General features: G+C 40.9%; 3 protein-coding genes across 10 annotated transcripts in view; 1 reads left to right on the plus strand and 2 right to left on the minus strand.

Moving 5' to 3' along the window:
- kdm2bb (lysine (K)-specific demethylase 2Bb) overlaps positions 1–14,237 on the minus strand; it is a 32,417-nt gene extending 18,180 nt beyond the window's left edge. For 3 of the 4 annotated variants that reach the window (XM_085279513.1, XM_085279512.1, XM_085279511.1), the window contains exons 1-13: positions 12,874–14,237; positions 12,180–12,324; positions 11,998–12,076; positions 11,809–11,855; positions 10,600–10,778; positions 10,338–10,444; positions 8,166–8,259; positions 7,867–8,020; positions 7,639–7,754; positions 6,949–7,069; positions 6,163–6,569; positions 5,968–6,054; positions 514–744 (exon numbers count right to left, since the gene is read on the minus strand). In XM_085279513.1, coding sequence (XP_085135639.1) covers positions 514–744; positions 5,968–6,054; positions 6,163–6,569; positions 6,949–7,069; positions 7,639–7,754; positions 7,867–8,020; positions 8,166–8,259; positions 10,338–10,444; positions 10,600–10,778; positions 11,809–11,855; positions 11,998–12,076; positions 12,180–12,324; positions 12,874–12,918 — 1,812 coding nt within the window. In that variant the 5' untranslated portion in view covers positions 12,919–14,237. Of the gene's footprint in view, positions 1–513; positions 745–5,967; positions 6,055–6,162; positions 6,570–6,948; positions 7,070–7,638; positions 7,755–7,866; positions 8,021–8,165; positions 8,260–10,337; positions 10,445–10,557; positions 10,779–11,808; positions 11,856–11,997; positions 12,077–12,179; positions 12,325–12,873 lie in introns of those variants that run through there. The other variant, XM_085279514.1, reaches the window with a different exon arrangement.
- Positions 12,321–17,027, plus strand: orai1b (ORAI calcium release-activated calcium modulator 1b). The gene is made up of 2 exons (XM_085279517.1): positions 12,321–14,416; positions 14,522–17,027. Exons 1-2 carry the CDS (start codon positions 14,303–14,305, stop codon positions 15,077–15,079), a joined length of 672 nt encoding a protein of 223 aa, XP_085135643.1. The 5' UTR covers positions 12,321–14,302; the 3' UTR covers positions 15,080–17,027.
- A 610-nt stretch (positions 17,028–17,637) lies between these two features.
- Positions 17,638–19,626, minus strand: morn3 (MORN repeat containing 3). 5 transcript variants are annotated; one of them, XM_085279523.1, is made up of 6 exons: positions 19,518–19,626; positions 18,721–18,888; positions 18,464–18,621; positions 18,219–18,378; positions 17,946–18,130; positions 17,638–17,806 (listed from the first exon to the last, which is right to left on the minus strand). In XM_085279523.1, exons 2-6 carry the CDS (start codon positions 18,863–18,865, stop codon positions 17,717–17,719), a joined length of 738 nt encoding a protein of 245 aa, XP_085135649.1. In that variant the 5' UTR covers positions 18,866–18,888; positions 19,518–19,626; the 3' UTR covers positions 17,638–17,716. The 5 variants fall into 5 exon arrangements, with proteins under 5 accessions (XP_085135649.1, XP_085135650.1, XP_085135652.1 ...); XM_085279524.1 differs by having other exon boundaries at positions 19,468–19,614; XM_085279526.1 differs by having other exon boundaries at positions 17,638–17,782; positions 19,518–19,605.
- Positions 19,627–19,651: the final 25 nt, after the last annotated feature.

The raw sequence follows: 19,651 nt of genomic DNA on the forward strand, positions 1-19,651 counted from the left end.
GCAGTTTAATGTTGCAAAGCACCTCTTTTTAACTTCAGTGGATATTATACATGGTTATGCTCAGGATATGTCAGCCCATTTCTACTGGAAATGCCTTTTGGTTAAACTTTCAGCAAGGAATTTGCATTTGCACTGTTACATTTTTATAAAGCTTTAATGTACATAAAAACCAGCTTCTTGTTTAAGTGAAAATAAATGGAAGGTTGTCTTTTTGCGCTAGTAATGTTGTGGAGTTGTATTTTGTCTCGCATCAATTATATCGTCGGTTATATCGTTATCGCAAATTTTCAAATATATATCGTGATAAATATTTTTGGCCATATCGCCCTGCTCTACTTTGTACTATAGGAGGAAGCCAGAGTACCCAGAGAAAACATGCAAACAGAAAGGCCCCGGCCAGATGGTGGAGTCGAACTGAGGACCTTCTTGCTGCGACCCAACACTGCTAACCACCGTGCTGCCCACACTGATGACTACACCACACAAAAGTTCACTCACACACATCATACTTACAGCAATGCACTGCCTCATGATGCAGGACTGCTTCATGCGTCCCGGCCCGCCGAACTTCTTCATGTCTTTGCAGAAGTGACACTCTCCGCACTCCGTCCGCAGACACGCCTCGCATTTCCGACAGCGTGTCCGTCTCCTCCTGGCTCCAGATGTACCCCGGCTGGCCGACAGCTTGACCGCTGATGCGGGAGATGCTGCCATCTTAGGTTTTGGCCGGTTGGGAGGCCGGGGCTAAGGAAAAAAAAAAAGAAAAAGGAAAAAAGAAATGGTAAATGGCCTGTATTTGTATAGCGCTTTACTTAGTCCTTAAGGACCCCAAAGCGCTTTACACTACATTCAGTCATTCACCCATTCACACACACATTCACACACTGGTGATGGTAAGCTACATTGTAGCCACAGCTGCCCTGGGACGCACTGACGGAGGCGAGGCTGCCGGACACTGGCGCCACCAGTAGGCAACGGGTGAAGTGTCTTGCCCAAGGACACAACAACCGAGACTGTCGGAGCCGGAGCTCAAACCGGCAACCTTCCGATTACAAGACGAACTGCCAACTCTTGGGCCACGATCGCCCCAAGAAAGACAAAACAGAGAGGAGGACAAAGTGCGGTGCATCAGTAACGATAAGCCAACAAGTATGCACTTAAAGGTCAGATAGAGTCATGTGTTGGCAAAGAGTGAATGTTCAAAATATTCACCAAGTACATGTTAAGCACGCCGCGGGATGCAGCGCAGCGCAGTTAATTAATATAACAATTAGGATGTCATTGGCAAAGTACTCGCATCATTAGCTTTCACTACCTTTGGTTTGCATTGTTAATAACAAACCGCTGTACATGTTTATCATCATTCTGATGACTGATTATCTCCATTCTAATAATGAAGCTCTGCAGTCGCGCGGCCCTTTTAGAGCACACTTACAATCATGTTACATAAAAAGAAAAAAAAACAAAAAAAACAAAAAAAGAGGCAATTAAATCCAGCTGCGGTTGGTGCTACAGCTGACGTCTAAAGTACTGCCTGGACCCTTCTTTGTTTCCCCCCCATCTCTGGGTCAAGATTTCCAGGCGCAGATGAAAGCAAAAAGGAAAAAAAACACCTGCATTTATATACGCAAAAACAGCACATAACACATATCCACAAACCTGATCGAAACATGCTGCGCATAAACACATTATTCACGCCTGGTATAGCTCAGAGTACGAGAGAAAACAAACACATCAAAAACGTCCCTGGAGGCGTCTTCCAAATTTAGCACCTCAATTGCTTGCGTGTTTCTACTTCAAAGAGGAGCTGCACTTATGGCTACATTTCACACATGGATCACTAGGATCTATTATTCCATGGTTTACAGCCGTGCGCGTTATTAAATGTGCTCTATTTAACAGAAGTGGCCAATTGAAATGAGGGAGTCTTTGATCAGCATCATTATTTTTCTTGTGTCATATATATATATATATTTTGCCCCCACCCCCTCGGGCTCACATCCCCACCACAACAATGTATTTTTAACATGAAAACCACAAGTCAAAACACTGCCAGCCATGCCACATGAAGAAAAAAATCAAAAATAAAAAGAGTGGAGTGTGTGAAATGAAATAAACATGAACGAGGAGTGCAAAACACTGCAGCTCCTGGAAATGAAGATCGGATTTCTTTAGTTACATCGGCAGTGCAGATTTTCCTAGTGTCAGCATAGCAACAGCCACGTCCCATTCCCTAACAGAACAGTCTATGACACACGGACTTGTAACCAATAAGAACTGTAATGAGACCATCTAACACAAAAAAAAAAAGAAAAAAAATTAAGTAGGCTCTGTCTTGCGCACATTGTAATAATTTATTCCAACAATAGCCACAGAATTGACTGACATAGGCAGTCAGATATGTGGTGACCAGACAGGATTAGCGGGAGATATTGGTGTGTGTGTGTGTGTGTGTGTGTGTGTGTGTGTAGGATGGGATGGTTGAGGAGGGGGTGGGATTAAGAAGAGAAGAAACAATGAAATGAGACCAGATTACCCAGCAAAACAACACACATGATGTTCTGCAACTCAGCTTTTGCCATTTTAAGTGTCAGCTGATGGGCTGAAGTTGCAATAGATTCACACGAAACAACAAGTAACCAGGCCGTGCAGGAACACTGCCTCCATTCATGTTTGTTTATGTCTGTGACATGAACCACAAGGAGGCAGGTTTTGGATTGTAGTCTATATTTTCCACCAATTCCCCCTCCAACTCTGCTCCCTCCCTGCAGACAGATAAGTGGGGTGATCTCTAAAGCAGATATCCTTCTGACACACAATTTTCAATCACAGGAAAGGCTGGCAACAGCAACATCACCAAAGACAACCAACTTCCCTTAAATCTCAGTAAGTACTCCCTGTATCTGCTCATGTTTTTTTGCAATGATATCCAAGAACTCCTGACAAGAAAATATGTCACCGGTGGCAGCTAAGCCTTCATCAGCATGTTTCAGGAAAAGCAGCCAATGAAATCTGTATTATGTAGCGTGTGCCTTTTTACAGCAAGAAGGATGCACATTTGTCCCCTTTGTGCAGTAACAAGGACAGCATGGGTGACCCGCTAGTAATTTCTTAGCACTACAGAGCTCATTCAGCTGGAAAACATTATGAGGAGCAGACCCTTATGTTCAGTGACACAGCCCTGAGCTAGTAGGAAGATACCCATCATTGCAGTGAAGACAGCACACACACGAACACACACTGCACACAATATGGCAAACTTCACAATCAGATAGCTGACAGCAGTAATACATGGAACACTGTGATGATCTAAACTCTGCACTGACATAAACACACCACGTTCACGTTGCTCTGATGCAATAACGGTTCCTGGTATTCACAATTTCTCTTCAAGGGGATATAGATAAGTAAACTTTTCAATGGAGATCAATTACAATGTCAATCAGTTTTAAAATCTCCATATATACAGAGCATGCATCGGAGATATTGAGACCACACAGCACAAGCAGATAATCGGGCAGTGATATTTCACAAGTTGCTCAGGTTGAAGTTGAACTGCTATGCTTTGGAGCAACGCAGTGATTTAACAGTTATACAACCTGCTGTGGACGTAATACATCCCAAAGATGTTTGAATAGTTGAACTTTGGGATAAAACTTGGAGGGGGGAAAAAGCCTTTTTAATATCTGTCAGCAGAGCAGAATTGACTCATTCATCTGCAGTCAGCATTTTTTTAATCTAAATGCAGGCACAGGCTTAATGTAAGGGGGGTGTGGTTCAGAGTAAAGAGTGTAGGGGGGGAAATATTTGAATTAACAATTTCCGTGCAAGTCCCATCGTCTAACGTTTTCACAAAAAATTATGTCTTTTCATTAACGCACACTGAAAGAAAAACCTTCCCCTTTTGTTTTGGTTTACCATGACATGTATTCTGATATCAATCGATAGGTTTACAATCAGACCGTTAGAGATTCAGCTCCTGCATCTTCACACAACCAATAGCAACCTCGAGCTACATAAACAGAAGCTCCTATTGCTGGATTTATCTGATAATAAAAATGCAAGCACGCACGCACGCACAAACAACAAATCTACCACAAAAAAAGAAGCAAAAAAAAATAAAAACAAAGGCAAAAAAATAAAATAGAAAATCAAAGCCCAAGCACAGAAGATAAACTGAATCAGTGCTTTTGTCTTCAGGTATCTCCATTACTTCACTGCCCTGTGATGCTGCACACTGCTCTGTCTCACACAAGCATTCCTCTGGCGGCCTGCTTACGCCTGCCTGCAGGGCTTTTAGGGTGCTAACCTGCTCGGAGTCTGAGTCGTAGTCCTCATCATCGGCGCTCAGCGACATGGCCATGGCTGGTTTTCAGATACCGTCCAGCTTACAGCAAACTGACATGGCTGCAGTCTCCTCCTCCTCCTCCTCCTGCTACTGCTGTCAGGCCTATAGCCCTCCCTCCTGCTCCAAAAGCTCCACAATACCACAAGCAGATGTAGGAAACACATACAAGCCTGCCTCATTAATATGGATCGACTCACTGAGGAAGAGGAGGGGGTGCTGGGCAGCGCAGAGCCAATGGGAGGCTGCTGTGAATCAGAATATGCACTCGGGGGGAGTCTGCCTCCATCCAATGTGGAGAGAAAATGCAGTAAAGGTATTATCATATTTATGATGAGTAGCAGAGGGAGAGGAGAGCAGGCTCTGCACAGCCAGAGCCAGATGGCATCTCATTACAAAAGGCAAACACAAAGAGGCCCCACGACCAGCAGCTGGCCTTTGGAGAGCCCGGTGGGGGAGATCCTGAGGGTTTGTAAGACCCATACAAACTTCACTTTCATGCATTCCTGTAAAGCACATCTCATTCTTAAACTTTCAGCTGAGGCTCCGATGTCTTGTGTGTTTGTTTGGATACATTTTTAATCACACATATTCAGCGACTAAAATAGAGCAGCACCGTGGCATATTTAAACACTTCTAATTAAAATTGCAACCATCACACAGATTAAAGCCATTTATTCACATTTTGATTTGTTTTGGGATATCTTATGTTACACCGTGAGTGAGATAAGAATTGTACTGATATTAAGGAGCATGTTTTTTTTTGTTGTTGTTGTTATATTTGGATAATAAATGAAAAGCCTCAATTATGACCTCACAGTCTGCTGCTCAGCTCATGGCTAGAGAAACTCAGGTAACATGACATCAAATGCACTTCGAGCCTTCTGACATCAACAACCATTTTCGTCTTACGATATCACAATTTCAAATGAACCGTATCGCGGTGTTTCGAACAAATGCGAAACACCGCATTTGTGGAACTCGACACCACTCAAAACATATGACAGCAAAAAGGCTAGCGAGGGCAATATTTCTGGATCTCTGTAAATATTTAGTCCCCCCAACGTAAAACGCGAAGGCTGTGACATGGTGAGACATGCCATATAATTTCTGCTCTTAGTAAACAATGTTTTTATGGACACTAAAGGCTTGTTTTGGATTCGGAAGGCACACCAAAAAGCATTAATGACAACAAAACACATGTCAAATTATGCAGAGGAGCAAAAATATCTAATCATTTACTTCATTAGGCAATACTGCAGCCCGTTATGACAAAATTATGCAAACTGTTAAATCTCCTGCTAAAGGGAAGGAGTGCAGTGAGTGGTGGGATGAGTGAGGGAAGACAGGACCTTAGCCATTAATAATTGTCCTGTACCAGATATGTACCTATATAACATAGGTAAAGAAATATATAAAATATGCACACCTGTATTGATAGGTAAATATCTATTTAAAATATACTCAGTGATGTTGCTTGCACCACAAATTTAAGCAAAAGGTGCATAAGCTTTGTACTACACAGGTATGTAGCACATAAAATGATTCTCAAGTGCCTGAAAATTAAGTAAAAACACTATATTTGCTGGAAAACAGATGTATTGCAGGTGACACTTTCTTACCTTTATGGTTTTCTTAGGCCAGTACACCACAGGATATCCAGTGATGGCTAATTTAGGGTCATCATCAGTATGTTCCTTTAAGACAACCTAGACGGGCACAGAGAACAAAATCAAAATAGGGCCGAACTATGATTCCTGTCTGTTAAGTAATCTGAAGGCATGCCGCAAACATGTTTGGTTTTTTGGTTTTTTTACCTTTAAGTCATCCAACAGCGCTTGGGGGTTCTCTATTCCCATTGGAATACATTTCCTATTTTCCGGGAGTGACTCGAGCTTTTCAATCAGCGTCCTTAGCCCATTCAGTTCAAACTCTGTTAAATGAATCCATTTATTCTGAGGCTCTGAGTTTGGAGAGTCTGAAGGAGTTTTAAGGAAATCTAAAGAGGCCGAGCTGGGGTTACAGCTGTCCTCAGAGTCGATGGATAAAACAGCTTTGAGATGTTGGCCCTTCCCATTGTCGGGTGTGCAGGGTCCATCCTGAGGAACTCTCTCTAGTTTTTCACCCTGCTCATCTCTGACATGAGTCCCACACGAGTCCTCGTTCATGTCTTGACTCCTGGAGTCAGAGGAGGGGCTTTCTGTCTTTGACTTTGTCTCAAAATCTGCAGGGATGAAAGCAGATTTCCTATAATGGATGTTTTGATAACGGGCATACCAATGAGCAAATAATTTCTCTAGTTTGGGGAGCACCTGTTAGTAATCCTGAAATTATGGGTCAATTTGTAGGTTAGCACATATAACAAAGCAACAACAACACATCCAAACCCCTGAAACATTCAAGTTTGATCTAAAGTGACTTCCTGTGACATACCAGCTGGGTTAGGCTCCAGTCAGTGCCCCTTCCCCTCCCCGGCAACCACATGTCGCTAGGGAAAAATATGTATTACCCAACCAGCCGGCGAGCAGTTGCTGGTGGTTGTTGGTCACAAAGAGGTATAGAGTGCAATTACTTTGGTGCCGTAATTGAGGTTTTTCACTCACCCATAGATTCTTTACGGATCTCCTGAGAAAAGTAGGACCGTTTGGTAAGGCAATGCAGGTATCTCTCCAGGACATACCAGCATATCTCATAATAGAAGGGGAAACGAAACTTGGAATGAACCTGAAGGGATGACAAAACAAAAAAAATTAAAAATGACAGATTCAATTAAAGAACCATTAAAAAGTAAATGAAAATCTCAAATGGATGCTTTCAATGATTGGTCATTTAAGTAAGGTTAAAACAAAGTTGGCCTTCCATTACCACAAAAGCTTTAATGCATATAAAAAACAGCTTAAAGCGTAAGTCAAACTATAAAGGACTATAAGGAACGAGGCGGCTGCTATCTGTAGCAGTATCTTGTGCTCTGACAGTCAGAGGCTATGCAGAATTCTCAGTAATGCAACTGTAATCCCAGCAGACCAGCTCACATTTAACAGGAAGTGGAAAAAGATAGCCACAAAGATGTTAATGCACAACGCAAGTAAAATATAGAAAGAACCCAAGAAAGGGTTACTTTATCCAAAAATTAGTTTTGCAAATGCCCACACCTCTTATTCTCCTGTCTCTCTCAAGGGTAAACTTTTCACCTTCCCCTGGTTCTCAGAGAGATTAATTTCTCCCACGTGGAGTTTACTATATTGCAGTCCAGATCAGAGTTAAGCCACAAAGTGGAGAAAATAGACTCCTACCTTTGTCCTGTTCTCTATCTCATAGATGGTAAGCTGCATAGGAATGTTAAAGCTGTGCAGAATGTTGCCTCCAAACACCAGTGTGTCCACGGGAGTGTAGACAGCGTGGATCCACCCTTAATTACAGAGAGTTAAATGTGTTATAAAATGGTCAAATATTCAAAGCTGAGCATTAACGGAGCCTAATCTATTCCTGCTGGCTACTTTAAGACAACCATGCCAACACACCAGATGGGATGAAGAAGGTGTATCCTTGTTGAAGCTCCACTCTCTGGCATCCATCAGCTCGGTCTCCCAGGAAGACATCACTCTGCTTGCCTGACAGGACCCAGTCCTCATACAGGGCAAGGTTATAGGGAGTTGGAGGCACAAGCCAGAACACCTGAGGAGAAGCAGTCATTTCTACTTAGAGTCTGTAACTGTTAACAACATTCAAAGCTTTGAGGAATATTAGCAGACGTCTTCGTAGGTGTGATCAGTATATCCTAAAGAGGCAACCAAGCTTTACAAAGAAAGAATAAACTTACTTTCTGTCCCTTGAATACGTGATACCAAACTGAAGTTCCCCCAAAATCGATGTGGAAATCTGTGTAGCAGCCCTTCACGCTCATCAAACAATACCTACAAAGGAAATTAGAAAATCATCTAAGAGACAAGAAGTAAATAGGTAAACAGAAAAAAGTGGTAAACACAACATGGCTAATTACAAGGCAGCAATAATCTCAGGATGCTACCGACACAGGTAACTCTCGGGAGCGACACAGCGTAGAAAACACTTCACAATAAGGCAATTCTCCTCTAGGAATTAATTTAGGAATGATTAGAACCCCAAGACACAAATGATTTGCCAATTTAGCTAAAGAGTATAATCTCTAAGAGAATCCCCACTGACTTGGAGACATTTAAAGGAAAGCCCTTCTAAGGACATCTTGCACACGATGATACTGTGAATGCCACTGAGAGAGAATCTAACACCTTCACAAATAAAAAGAAGTTTGAATTTTGCCAGTTGAACCATCCGTCAAACAGCAAAGCCAAAATTTAAAATAAAAAAAAAATCCTGACATCATTATTGACTATTTCACAGCTTTTTAATTTAAAGACTTGTGTGTTATCACCGCATGAAAGAAGACTGAGTTCCTAGTGAATCATAAATGAGAGCATATCCAGGGTAGCTTTCACTGCAACAATAATAAAAAATTTAACGCTCCACAGCTATATCACGAGTTTCACCTCACTAGTTCTCGGCTGGACCCCGTTATGCCTTCAGAGCTGGTTTAATTCTTCATGGCATAGATTCAACAAGGTGCTGGGAACATACCTCAGATGTCGGTTCATATTGTTTTTGGTTTTTTTCCTGTTTTTTTTTTTTTCTTTTTCTGAACTTTATTTGAAATTATAAAGCGAACAGTCAGTCATTCCAGTTCAGATGTTGGTTCATATTGATGTGAGGCCATTTGAGTACAGTGACATCAATGTCATGTTTAAAAGAAAATCAGTTTGAGCTATGTGATCTGGCACATTATCCTGCAGGAAGCAGCCATTAGAAGATGGCTGAACCACTGATACAATGCAGGAAGGAAGGAAGGAAGGAAGGAAGGATGGATGGATGGATGGATGGATGCTTTCATGTTGGTCTGCCCCCATCTTAAAAATGTCAGTGTGGTCTTCTGCTGCTGTAGTCCAAGATATGCATTCAGAGATGCTCTTCTGCATAACTTGGCTGTAACAAGAAGTTGTTTGAGCTTCTGTTGCCTTCGTATCAACTCAAAGCAACCTGGATGGGTTGGCTGTGCAGTAAATCAACATTTTCATATGACCAGCGAGTCTGGGACCAACAACCATGCCACGTTCAAAGTCACTTATGTCACCTTTCTTCCCCATTCCCCACTCAGTTTGAACATCAGCAGGCTGATTAGATATTTGTGTTAATGAGCAGTTGAACAGGTGTACCTAACAAAAAGCTGGTGTCCAATTAAATAGAACAGGAGGTGAGAAACAACATGGGATGTGTCTTCATGCAACAGTATACTAGATTAACAATTTTAAAGTGAAGCCTCTAGGCAAAGGGGACACCAGTGAGTGTGCTGAAGGGAAAAATACAAGAGTACAGATGACTGAAATGTTTTAGTTTTGAAAATGGCTTTATTTTAAGTAATAGATTCTAAACTAGCTTCTGCACAGTGTGCTGAAATTGCAGCAGTAAAATCGTCTTGTTTGATATTCTACTCTGTTACACCCTAAACCACTGCCAGCATCTCCCTAACCTCTATGAACAATACAGGAGATTAGCAGGGTTTAAGTGTAACAGTAGAAAATATGGGCAGCTGACATTAAAAAGACAGGCAGCCCTGGTTTTGATTCATTTTGACTCTTCAACGGCTGATTGGCTGAGTGGTGTGTGTGTGCAGTCAGACCACAGTTGTTAGAAACCTTTCTCTTATGCGAGGAGGGGGAAAAAATCCTGCTGCCTAGCAACAACAAGGAGCACGTACAGGAGGTGACAGTATGCAGTACTCTACCGTGATGGAGCGATGGATGAGAGATGGGAGGAGAAACAGACATTTTCTACAAGTGTTTTCTTTTTATTAGTATTTATTTTCTTGCTCTACACACAATTTTTTTTCACCCCTCGTAGACTGACACACAGCTCCAAAGAGACCTTCATAAAAACAAAAGCACAACAGTGCAATGCATACCTTTGCACTTTGGGGTATTTCATCTCTGAGATGATATTGGTGGCTTCAGTTTGGCTTTGTTTCAAACCAGGAGGCCACATGTTGTCCACCCAGTCCACTTGATCCACCTATAAGAGCAATCAAAGCAGCACCATTCAGCAACCAATCACAGTGTTCTATCATCTTCTATTTTTGTCATTCTTCTTTGAATCTTTCACCAGATTTGTGACCTCTATCAAACCTCTTATAGTATGATACACAGCGAGGGTCGGGGGCAGATTACCACTGTGGGACGCTTGATGAGGTTCTCCAGCTTGGTGTGGCTGAACTCCAAGCTAATGACATTGAACAGTTTGTCCCGCTCTTCCTCTGGCGTCTCATAATAGCGGACAAACTGAGCCATGCTCATTTCAGAACCTTTCTGAGTGCTCACATCCATAACGTCCACAGACCGGCGACTGCCTGCGAAAAACAACCAGGATATGATGAATTTAGCCAATGAGATCATACGCATCAACATCAACACACAATCCAGTGCAGTCTGTCTGTGAGTCGGCGTATGCTTTGTCATATTTATACACAGAGAAGTTGTACTGTTGCAAAATATTCTACTATGAACAAGAGCAGTACTTCTTATTTGTAATTCCCAAATTTAACCACTAGATGGGGCAACTACACCCCAATCATACCCTGGCTCAATTTCTTCCAGGGCACACTTAACATAATTATATTTCACTGCATTAGAAAACAGTCGCAAACAGAAAACAGCATGATGAGACCTTTAACATAACCCCACAATATGAGCAAGAGGCCCTGGGTGAACCTATCGTGATGATCCTACACACATAACACAATAGTACAAGAGGTAGACACAGACAGAGATACAGGCATACAGCAGAGTGACTAACAGATGCATGCTCACTAAATAACTTATTTCCTAAGAAAAATACAAAAAACAACACTGATGCATGATTAAAATGTGACTTTTTTTGACGTTCTCTTCTATTTTTTATGTCCATTTCTAGCATTTGGCATCGGCAACATCCACTAGATTTGGATGGTTGGTAGGCAGATCAGTAAATAAATCATTTCTACTATATCTTTCAAGTTAGCAATTTCTATAATATCAGATAAAATTAGCAAATTGTTGTGACAAAACTAAAACAGCTACTCATTATCCTGAAACTTCCCACATGCCTAGTCATAGTTAGTGCAGACTGAACATGTTTCATCATAAATTAAATTAAAAGGAAATTTGACCATGAAACATGACTTCATTACATTTTTTTAAGTCAGCATGGAGCCTCACCATATCACAGACTGTTTTGGGGTTTGTTTGTTTGTTTGTTTTTTTACTTTTTACAACAATGCAAAAGCCCTTATTCTCTGAAGAAGATGCAGATATACTTTGGTCGTGTTTGCACACAGGCTAAGAGTAATAAGTATATGCACGGGTAAAAATATGCATGTGTGTGCATCAGTGTCTACTTACCAACTAGTCCTTTAATTTCACTGACTGTGAATTCTGGATCTGGCATTCTGCATATTTATAGGAAAGGGATGCATGTTGTTTAGTTCCCAAAGACTTAAAACCATAAATATATATATAAATAAAATAGAAAGTAGGTTGAATCTACAGCATGTGCACAGGCATTGCACATTTAAAGGAAAGGTTTCTCACCTGATCCCTAATTGATCTTTCTCTTTAAAAATGAGAGGGATCCTTAGACCCTCCCTTTGCACATACTCATAAGTGAAGTCTGCAAGACAGTAGTTTTACATTTAGGTCCAAAGCAATTATTTGAAAACTACTGCAGTCACATGTAACCTATAAGAAAGCTAATATGCACCGTGCTGCTTTACCTTTACCCTCCATCACCCGGACAAAGTCTGCGCTGTAGCTGTCACTGAGGACCTTTTCCTCCACGCTGAACCCTCTGATGTTTACAATTTCCTCCACGTCAGACAGGTCCTCGTTTTCGTCGTACATCGTCCGGGAGATGGAGCGCTGCCATTGAAAACGAGATGTTTTACAAGACAAAAACAGAGCCACGCGGAAAGAGAGAACTCTTTCTACCCCAAAAGGCCACTTTCTGCCCCCCTTGAACGGTCATTGTGACTCGTGTGAGGGAACCGATCGTTAATTTTACGTGTGACTTTCAAACTGGAGCAGTGGGTTGTGCTAAAGTTTTGATAGTACTATAACAGCAGTCATTTCTTTGAATGTGTGAACTAGTGCAAAAACTACAAAGCCAGCTGTTTGTGATATTTTATGGAAGCGATTGTAAAATGTTTGCTCGACTCCGCTGCTCCAGATATTGATTTATCTCGTTTTAATTACGCTACGCTCGCTCAACTACTGCGATCAGAAAAGAAGTTATAGACTCTAAAATGCGACAGTTAGCCGTTTTTCCTCGTTTTGCTTAAACTTGGACATCTTAAGTGACTTGACAGATATCCCAACGCTCACAGTGGCGAGGGTTAGCTTAGCTAACTAATTAGCTCGCTGCCAGTCTCGCCTCATAAGCTAACATTTAACACGGCAGATGGTACACACCAGCCTGCGTCCGGATTCAGCACACGTCTCTGCGGCCTGAGCCATCGTCTTTTACGATTGTTTTCCGGCCACTCAGTTTCGCGAATGCATCTCCGTGCGTGGCGAAGTTGAGAGAAAACACTTAGCACGCTTTACGGGTTCAAAACAAGGAAACCATGTTTTTGTGTATTACGTCACCGCCAGGAACCAAAACATTGTTGGACAACGTCACGGCATGTCAGTACGCTTTTTAACCTCGCTCACCAACAATAAACATTCCCCACGTCACACGGTTTTATTGTAGTAGTGGGGGGAAAATGATACTAATACTGGTTAAACCCCCTGTTATCGAATAGCGCTGATATCTATTTTAAACATCAAGCAATAAAAAGGAGGTATATTTACTCACGTTTATTAAACTATAAAGAACGGTACATTTAACTTAAAAAGTTTATTTTTTATTTCTTTGTTTATAAGTTTTACACGTGCAATTCTAATAAGCTTGTTTCCACCGCTGAAAAATAAGATAAAATGTAAAAAAAATAGTTATTATCTTAAAATGTTAACTAAATAGCTTGAAATTTCAAGCTATTCAATCAGTTTTTTTCTCCTTTTTCCCTAGTGCGAGGAAAGTACAGAGTTAATTCAAAATTTGGGGTTATTGTTGCAATTTTTTTAATTTCATAACTCGAAACTGTTAAGTCATATTTTTATCTCTTTGAGTTACTCAATTTTTTTGAGATAACTCCAAATATCGACTCACCTCTCCCCGGCATCATTTTATTTTTATTTTCTACTTCTTTTTTTTCCACTGGGAGAAACAAGGGTCCGTAAAACGTAGCTCAGTCGAAATTATAGGTTAACTCAAAATCTTGACTTACCAACTTAAAGCGCTGAGAACATTTTGAGATAATAACTCCGAATTTGAACTTACCTCTGCCTGGCATCATTTTTATTTATTTATTTAAAAAAAAAATCAATGGCGGAAACAAGCCTCCATTAAGCGTAGCTAAGCTGAATTTTCCGGTTATTTTCTCAAAATTTCAACTTAACATCTCGAATTTCCAAATACTTCCTCAATTTTCGAGTTATTTACTCATACGGTTGAGTAAGTACCGGCAAAATGTGACTTTAGCCATTTTTTCAAAAAATGTATGTATTTATTTATACTGGCAGAAACAAGCTAACATATATAACTCCGTAGTTACACTATTATCGCTGACTAATTAATAATGAGTAGCACCATGTTTTTAAAGCAAATGCTCAGCAGCGGATGTTTCCATGGGAGCGCGCAGACTTATGGGTAATGCAAGGTGCAGGCGGTACAGCGGCACGCTGAAGAACGACAAGAAATTGCTTCCGCAGTTCAGTTAGCGTGCGAGGTTAAATGCTGTGTAAGTGTACGCTGTCCTTTTTTAAGTAACAGAGTGTTTTTGCTAAGTGTCGCAGTATGAGTCTGAACGAGCATTCCCTGCAAGCGCTGTCCTGGAGAAAGCTGTACCTGAGTCGAGCTAAACTGAAGGCTTCCAGTCGGACCTCGGCTCTGCTGTCTGGATTTGCTATGGTAACACGGTCTCCTGGCAAGCACTGGCACTCTTCCGAATCTGTTAGAGGACATTACTGACCTGTGTTGTAACGTTGTGTTTCCCGTTTCCTTCCGTCTTCTCAGGTGGCTATGGTAGAAGTGCAGCTGGACAACAGCTACCCCTACCCACCTGCCCTCCTTATTGCCTTCAGTGCCTGCACCACTGTGCTCGTAGCCGTTCACCTGTTCGCTCTGATGGTCAGCACCTGCATTTTACCCAACATAGAGGCCGTGAGCAACGTCCACAATCTCAACTCGGTGAAGGAGTCCCCACATGAGCGAATGCACCGGCACATTGAGCTGGCGTGGGCGTTTTCCACAGTCATTGGTACTTTGCTCTTCCTGGCAGAGGTGGTTCTACTCTGCTGGGTTAAGTTTTTGCCCATCAAGCCCAACAAATCCAGCAACAGCACAGTTTCCTCCGGAGTGGCTGCTGCCATTACCTCCACCTCCATCATGGTGCCCTTTGGTTTGGTTTTCATAGTCTTCGCTGTGCATTTCTATCGCTCCTTGGTGAGCCACAAGACTGACAGACAGTTTGAGGAGCTGGAGGAGCTCTCCAACCTCACCAGGCTACAGAACGAGCTTGATAACAGAGGAGAATCTTCCATCTTGCAGTCGCCAAGCTCACATTTCCCATAGTCGGGTCCAGCTGATGCACATCTGTGTTGGAACTCGTGACCCCTTTGGGAATTCTCCAAGTCAGAAGCCTCGTTATTGGCTTCTATGGTTTTTACAGGAATGAAGATTAATCTCACTCTTTATTGTGAAACTTATTTTGTGAAGAACAGTTGTATTTTTTAGAAAACACACTTGATTGACTGTGAACTCGTATATCCGCCGTGCTGCATGTAGCTTGAAATCGGAAAGTCTTAACAGTGGTAGCTGCCTCACTGATCTCCAACGGTATGGGAGAGATGTCTGAACAGTAACCTGGAATCCTGTCTGTTGCTGCCTGCTGTATTTATTTAACCGTCTGTCAGTGAATACTTCATTTGTTTATGTATATTACCATGTGAACCACGTGTATTTAACCCTTTATTTACACGGTCTTGTTTTTGCTTTTTTAAATGTTCATCATTTGCATTCAGAATGCTCTCCATTTGTGTCGACTAATCAGCTGCACAACTTACAGTACAACTTCAGTATGTTTTGCTGTCTCGTTTTGCACAGGCTTTGGTGTTCAAATAAACACCTTTTCACAAAGTGATGTTAAAAGTTAACGATCATAGCAAAAATCAAAAAATGTGACTGCGTGTGGAGAGTCTGGTTTGGGCTTCGTGAGGATGCTGACTTGCCAATAGATAGATGTTCTGTCCTTATATTACACAGACTTTGCACTATGGAGCTGGCAGGATAAAGAGCCTCTAATGTCAGAGCAAGCCAGACATTTGTGTTATCACACACTAGATTATCTAGAAAATTATGCAGTATATGTATGAAAAAGAGCTTAGTCCTATCTGTTTGCCTTAGACTGCTGACATTTTTATACACACTAACACAGCTTTATAATCTCATTGGGATCTCTGCTGGAAACTTAATGTTAATATTAATTGTTAGTGCTGTATTTTGAAGAGTCTGAGCACTCACATATTCTGAACTGGCATTTTGCCTTTGTGATTCAGTCTTGAAGTACATACGGAGAGCTTTCCAATTGTGTTTTTAACATAAAAAGTTTTGAATTAAGAGTCTATGTGAGGCTGTAGTCCAAATGTGGTCAGAGATGTGTTTACTTAAGCAGCTGGAACATTGATAGATGGCCATAATCCAGTTGCTAGTGAATTCTAAAAAATTAAAATATAATGAAAAAGTTTTTGTTTGTTTTAATTTTGATGAGTATGGCTTGTAGCTCATGAAAATCTGAAATCCAGTCTCCTGAGTTGGCTGACCACTTGCACACAGTAACGGCAGAGTCAGCACACCTTGTAGTAGAATGCTTGGCTCTGTGGGAAGGGGCTGAGTCCTGCTGGAAAAGAAAATTGGCATCTCCTTAAAGCTTGTCAGCAGATGGAAGCATGCAGAGCACTGGAAAACCCTGGCAGACATCTGTGTTGATTTTGGAGTTGATGTAAAACACAGGACACACACCAAAACAGCGGCAGATAATACAGCACCTCAAATCACCACAGACTGCAGAAACTTCACACTGGACTTCAGACACTATGGAGTCTGCGCTTCTCAGTTCTTCTTCCAAACCTCTAAGACTGTAATTTGCAAACAAAATGCAACATTTGCTTTCGTCTTAAAAGAGAACTTTGGACCGCTGAGCAAATTCAGTTCTTCATCTTTAGCCGAGGTAAGACATTTGTGATGTCTCTGCTTCAGGAGTCCCTGAATATCACTTCCGGAGTCAGCTGTTTTTGACAATCCTCTCAAAGGTGTGATTATCTTTTTTGCACCCTTTCTTGCCACACTAGCAGTCAACTTTTTAAATCCTGTGATGCAGCACTCTCGAGAACAGCCAGCCTTTTCAGCAATGACTTCCTGTGTTCATTCGCAGTGATGATCATCATCATCTAGTCAACTGTCAAGTCAGCAGTCTTCCACATGATTGTGGTTGGTGGTATTGAACTAAACCGTGAGATATACTGTTTGAATAGTAATTTACTCAAACTCTAAATTAAATATTCTAATAATTTTAGATACAGGATTCTTGATTTTCATCTATATTCCATAATCACCAAAATTAAGAAAAAAGAAATGTAGTGAAATATATCACTGCGTGTGCGATGAATATAGAATAATATGAAATTTTATCTTTTTGTATTTCTTTGAGAAGCAGTAGTATTTTTCAAGGTTTAGATGTGGTAAACATAGCAAAATATCATCCTCTTACAGACTGGTTGTTAGGACTAGTGTTTTATTCTTAGGACAACTACACAAACTATAAACAGAACAAAGCGGCTTGTGTGTTAGTTACAAGTTCACAAGGATTTACACACTCAAGGCTAATGTGTGATCAGACACCATATGACAAACAGATGGATGTGTAATACTGAATTTATCATATGACAATCATACACATACATGCATATAAAAAATCTGATGAGGCATTTTTTTCCTTTATGATCTATTATCTAAACACTTTTAATTGGCATTGGCAACAGATAAATTTGTCACATTAATGGATGATTAAAGGATTTTGCCCCTCTGACAAGGACAAATAATCTGTGACAAAATGGATACATGCTGCGAACCCATTATGCTTTTTTTTTTTTTATTCTTTATCAGCAAGCATGCGGTGAAGTGGAAACTTGCTCTTGATCCTCTTGTTGTTTATCAGAACCGGCCAAGGTAAGCTGATTCGGCTTCCCTTAAAACCAGCTGAGTATCGATCAGGTGTACCTGAAAATAGAAGATAAGTGCATGCTTTCATGCACAGTAGTACAAATGGAACAGGGCTTTGTTGTCAGTGCTCATATGATTATGTCATGTAAGCAGTGTAATGTAATTAGTCGTGTAATTTAATTTTGATCCATGGCTGTAACAGTCAGAAGCAACGCTGTACCTTTGGAATCTGATATTTTGCAGGCATTGGTGCGCCATCTCTCCCAAAATCAGACAGGGTCCCACATTTTGGCACTCCATCCACCCAAAGGCCTTCATAAAGCTGGCCTTTGTCACAGTAGTAGAACTTTCCATGACCATCCTTCTTCCCCTCTCGCCAGCTACCTTCATACCTGTTTCCATTTGCTTAAGCAAAAATTTGAAAGTCGCATTATAACATCCAAATTATAATCTAGTTTTGATTCACATGCATGTATAGAAAATTTTCTCTTACAAAATATAAAGATTCCTTCTCCATGATTCTTATCCTTCAGCCACTTGCCCTCATAGATGTCTCCATTTGCATAGTATATCCTTCCCCAGCCACTCCGTTGGTCCTCGCTCCACTCCCCCTCGTACACTGATGAGTTTTTGTAAAAGTATGTGCCATACCCCTGAGAAGCCGGACAAGTACATCACTGACCATACATACCGATATGTCTTGTAGCGTGCATGTGAAACATTATGGCAGATACATACATGCTTCTTTCCATCTGTCCATTCACCACAGTACTTCTTTACATACTTCTTTGATTCTGGGAGTAAAATGCTGTAGGTACCATACCCGTCACGTTTTCCGAATTTCCACTCTCCATTATAAATGGCACCAGACTTCTTCCAAACCTGATTTCCCTTGCCTTATAAAAATAAATAAACAAACAAGCAAACATGACAGCTGCACTATACTTCGAACCTCTCAGGAGTTGAGTGGAAGCTGACGACAAACTATATCTCACCATGCTTCTTATTGTTCTGCCACTCCCCGGTGTATTCGTTTCCACTGGCTGAGAAAACTGTGTGTCGTAGTCCACATTTCTGTGATTTAATGTCCAGCAGTGTTGACAATGGGGGACTAGTTGGAGGTCTTTTGAGAAATGGCATTGCTAGTTGTAGCTTGATGAAACCTGTAAGCATTAGAATGAAATTTAAAAAAACAAATACATGTTTGCTGTCTTTCTGCCACTGAAAATGAAAACAAATATTTTTATTTGTATTTTTTGCCACCCATAAGTCAAAATCTAAAGTTATTGTCTCAAAATCTGACTTAATAACTCAAACTTTAAAATTATTTTGTCATGTTTGAGTTAGTAAATTGATATTTTATTTTTTGAGATACCTAACATACATTTTTGACTTGATAGATGTCAAAAAAAAAAAAAAAGTTTTGTTGGTGGCACAAACAAGCTTCCATACCCATTAAGCAGTACGTATCACCAAATTCATACAACAACAACAAAAAACACTGCCCTTCTTTGAGGTTTTAATTAGGAATTGACAGTATTTTAAACACACTTTTCCATGATGTCTAATTGTATATCAAAACTGTATTTTCTAATTCAGAATATGAAAAGTAGCCACAAGGTAATCTAAGGAAACTAGTTAAGCTCTCCAGCTTAGTTAGCATTACAAGTAAAATAGAAACGTGGAAAAGCAAAATAGCAAAGTAGTTGTACCTTCGCGGAGTTTCCAAGCGGATAACTTACTGAAACTGAATCCGCTTGCAAACTTTGCCAAACAAAAGCCATTAATTTACCGAAGAAATCCAGAAAACATGTTACACGACTAGCCGTACACAGCTTCCCTGGTGACCAGCAGCAGCAGGCGAGCAAGTTTGTATGCTGTATCCTAGCAACAGCAATGTGTACAGTTATTGGTGACTTATAAATG

The sequence above is a fragment of the Mchenga conophoros genome, linkage group LG7, assembly GCF_057382185.1.
Source record: "Mchenga conophoros isolate Kocher_MC1m ecotype Shallow Benthic linkage group LG7, M_conophoros_male_GT1.1, whole genome shotgun sequence".
NCBI lineage: Eukaryota > Metazoa > Chordata > Actinopteri > Cichliformes > Cichlidae > Mchenga > Mchenga conophoros.